General features: G+C 56.8%; 1 protein-coding gene across 3 annotated transcripts in view; it reads left to right on the top strand.

Moving 5' to 3' along the window:
* Positions 1-3,464, top strand: part of STAP2 (signal transducing adaptor family member 2) — a 12,163-nt gene that overhangs the window by 5,164 nt on the left and 3,535 nt on the right. For all 3 annotated transcript variants that reach the window (XM_045300145.1, XM_045300143.1, XM_045300144.1), the window contains exons 2-6: positions 327-398; positions 545-667; positions 1,365-1,421; positions 2,291-2,391; positions 2,966-3,100. In XM_045300145.1, coding sequence (XP_045156080.1) covers positions 327-398; positions 545-667; positions 1,365-1,421; positions 2,291-2,391; positions 2,966-3,100 — 488 coding nt within the window. The remainder of the gene's footprint in view (positions 1-326; positions 399-544; positions 668-1,364; positions 1,422-2,290; positions 2,392-2,965; positions 3,101-3,464) is intronic.

Here is a 3,464-nt window from a genome sequence, read left to right as displayed (position 1 = left end):
CGGGTCCTGAGTGGGAGTGAGAGGGCCTGTGTGAATCAGCAATTGACCCAAATCAAACAGACTGGCAGATAGATGGGAGCTGTCAACAGCAGCACCCTGCTCCGATCACTGCGGATTCGTCTGAGTGTCTTCTCCTTTGGGGAGTCAACCAGGTTTCCCCTGTTGCAATCCCTCTCTCCTCATAGCAAGTGGCGAAGGCAGCTATGTCCAGAATATTACAAAGAACATCCAGGTAGAGAGAACAGCAATGCAAAGGCCCTGAGGCAGGCTCAAGGTTGTTGGAAGGACCCAGCTCACCTGCTTCTTTCTCCACCTCTGGTCCTCAGGATTACCGGAAGTTCTGGACAGGCCTCCAAGGTCTCACCCTTTATTTCTACAATAGCAATCGGGACTTCCAGGTAAGGATGAGTGTGTGAGTATGGGGCCCTAGAGATGGGACCAAGCAGAGACTGTGGGTGGTGCGGTTAAATTAGCAGTTACATCTTCAGAGGGACTGAAGGGACACAGAAACGGGGTTCAGACCTTCTGCCTCTGTCTCCCCCAGCACGTGGAGAAGATAGAGCTGGGAGGATTCACAGAGCTCAGAGATGACAGCTCCCGGGCTGGTGTTCGTGACGTGGGCGTTCACTTCAGCCTGGTCCTTAGGAACCAGGAGATCAAGTTCAAGGTAAGTCCCTGGAGGGGTTGGTCGAACAAATTCCCTCTCCAGTGGGCTCTGGTGGCCTTGGACAAGTCACTCAGCCTCTCTGGGCCTCAGTTTCCTAGGTTGTAAAATAGGACAATAGGTATAAAGTGTCCATTCAGCAGAAGCTCTGATCGACAAGGCTCAACAGCCCCATCATCCATCCTTGCAAAACAATACTATTTATTGGGCACCTACTATGTGCCGGGTGCTATTTGAGATGCTGAGGAATGTAGCAGCAAACAAGCCAAGGGAGAAAACCCAATCTAATGTGTGTGTGTGTGTGTGTGTGTGTGTGTGTGTGTGTGTGTGATGGGGGGGATGCAATTATTTAAATATTTACCTTTTGCTGAGTGAAACAAGGGCTAGGTGAAGGGGTGCGCTTGCAATGATGTTGAGTAACAGGATTAGGGACGGGGAGGGAGCATGCTGTGTGGCTGTCAGTGGAAGAGTGCTTCATCCAGAGAGCGGCTTGTGCAAAGGCCCTGAGGTAGGTTGGAGGGTGGGAGGGAGAGGAGGAGGGAGCGCAGGGGAGGCACAGGACAGGAGGGCTTTAACTCCACAGAGGAGGGGTCGGCCCTGATTCTAGTGCTCACACACGCCCCCTGGCTGTTGTGGGGAGAACAGACGGGAAGGTGGGAAAATCCAACTGGGGCCTCTTGGCTTTCTCTCCCTCCCTTAGGCGGAAAGCCTGGAGTCTAGGGAGATGTGGAAAGGATTCATCATGACTGTGGTGGAGGTAAGTAGTCCTCCTCCCTCGCTCCGATCACAAAGGCTTGTCAGAAGACCCCTTTTTAACTTCCGACCTGAACAATCCTCTTCATCAGAGATTCCCACACGGATTTGGCTTACTCATCCCTCTTTTCAAAAAAGGGAGGAAAAGTTGTTTAGTGCCCTCTTGGGGGTTAACCACTTTTGTACTATAGCCCATAATCCAGGCTAAAGTGTCACTCAGAATGCAATCACGTCGACGCCCACTCGTGGGAGTCCTATGGGACAGGGTAGAACTGCCCCTGTGAATTTCCTAAACAGCGGCTCTTTAGCAGAGTCAGAAGAACCGGTGGTTTTGAACCATTCACCTCAAAGTTAGCAGCCCAACACAGAACCACGACACCACCAGGGCTCCAAGGACAGGTGGAGTTGGCTGCTGTTGTAGCCTTCCCTGGATTGTTCCAGCACCCCCTCGGGGGCGGTCTCCCCCACTTTAGGAACCACAGCCCTATCTACAGTTTCAAACCGATGGGCCACAGGCCAAGTATGGCCACAAACATTTTTTTTTTTCTTGCCTACAAAGTGCTAAAACCTTTCAAATGAGCGGTCCAGACTTTAAAAATGAGCTGGCGGCATTGAAAAGCCAGGCATTCTGGTCGTTGAGTTTGAGACCCTAGATTCTAGCACCTCCTGTGTCCCTACTTTCCCCCACTGTGTCCCCACTTGCACTGCAGTCCTGCTGACGTTTTTGGGTCCCTCTGTTCATCATTTGGAGCCCCCAGAACTGGCCTTCCATCCGGGCCCCGCACTCTGGCCTCAGTTTACCCGTCTATGACATGGGTGCAGTCGCCCGTCCTCCGACCACCCGGCGCAGTCTATGCCCCAATGTCCTCTTAGCTCCGAGTTCCATCCAACCTGACCCTGCTGCCTGGGCACCTGTACCGGATGGCTGAGGCCCGGGACAAGGAGGAGGCGCGCCGCCTGGTCGAGCTGCCCCCGTGAGTGGCCTGCCTGGGCTGAGGGGGTCCGGGGTGAGGGTGGAGGGCCGAACTGGAATGGAAGTTGTGTCTAGCGTTGAAGACCAAACTGCCCGCGGGCTGGCTTGCGGTCAGATCCCATGTTGGGGGCGGGGAAGGATCACAGGAGGCGGGATCAGGTATTTAGGGAAGGGGCTAGGTTCCTTGGGGTGGGTCTAGAAGTTAGGTGGGGTCTGGGGCTGGGTTCCGAGGAATGGACCTAGGTTCTTAGGGGTGGCGAGTCTAAATCAGGGACGAGGGATGAGGCATGAAGAGCCTTGGGCTTGAGAAGTTGTAGGTGTTGGAGTTGGGGGTGGGTGGGGACAGGTGCTCAGGGGTCCTGTATAGGCTCGTGGGGGCGAGCCTAGGCCACTAACTGGGTACCCAGGTGCACCACCTCAGCTGGCGGCTGGGTAAAAGGCCAGGGGCCGTGTCTAAACACCTGGGGGCGGGGAAGTGCAAGGGCCGTGTCTAGGTGCAGGGGCGATTAACGCCCCGACAGGGCTGGGCCCCGGAGGCGGGGCCTGGACCGGAGGGTGTGACGCGGCTGTCGCAGGTGCTTCCTGAAGGTGAGCCGGCTGGAGGCGCAGCTGCTCCTGGAGCGCTACCCGGAATGCGGGAACCTGCTGCTGCGGCCCGGCGGAGGCGGTGCGGGCGGCGTGTCAGTCACTACCCGCCAGATGCTCAATGGGTGCGCATGCCTGGAGGGCAGGGCGTAAGGTGGGGGAGGAAGCCAGGGAGGGAGGCGTGGCCTGGTTTCTGTGCGTAACCAGGTGGGGCGTAACTGACCCCCGTCACAACTGGAATCCGTGCAGGTCTGGAGGCGGTGCCAGAGCCCAATCTAGGGACCCAATCTTGGGTGGTGACCTGGATTCAGAGCCTGGGGCCAGATTTTACCTGCCGAGGAATCTCCACTGGGGTGGAGCCAATCCCGAGGGCCGAGCCAATCTGATGTGGGCGGGGCCAAGACAGTGGGCTGGTCCACCAGGGGTGGGGTGCAGGCAGGTCCTTCCCAGGGCCAAGACAGTGGGCTGGTCCACCAGGGGTGGGGTGCA

This window comes from Echinops telfairi, unplaced genomic scaffold (genome assembly GCF_000313985.2).
Source record: "Echinops telfairi isolate 266 unplaced genomic scaffold, ASM31398v2 ScPeMD7_7459;HRSCAF=8497, whole genome shotgun sequence".
NCBI lineage: Eukaryota > Metazoa > Chordata > Mammalia > Afrosoricida > Tenrecidae > Echinops > Echinops telfairi.
Note: the sequence above shows the minus strand (reverse complement) of the source record. Positions and strands in the feature narration are given on the sequence as shown.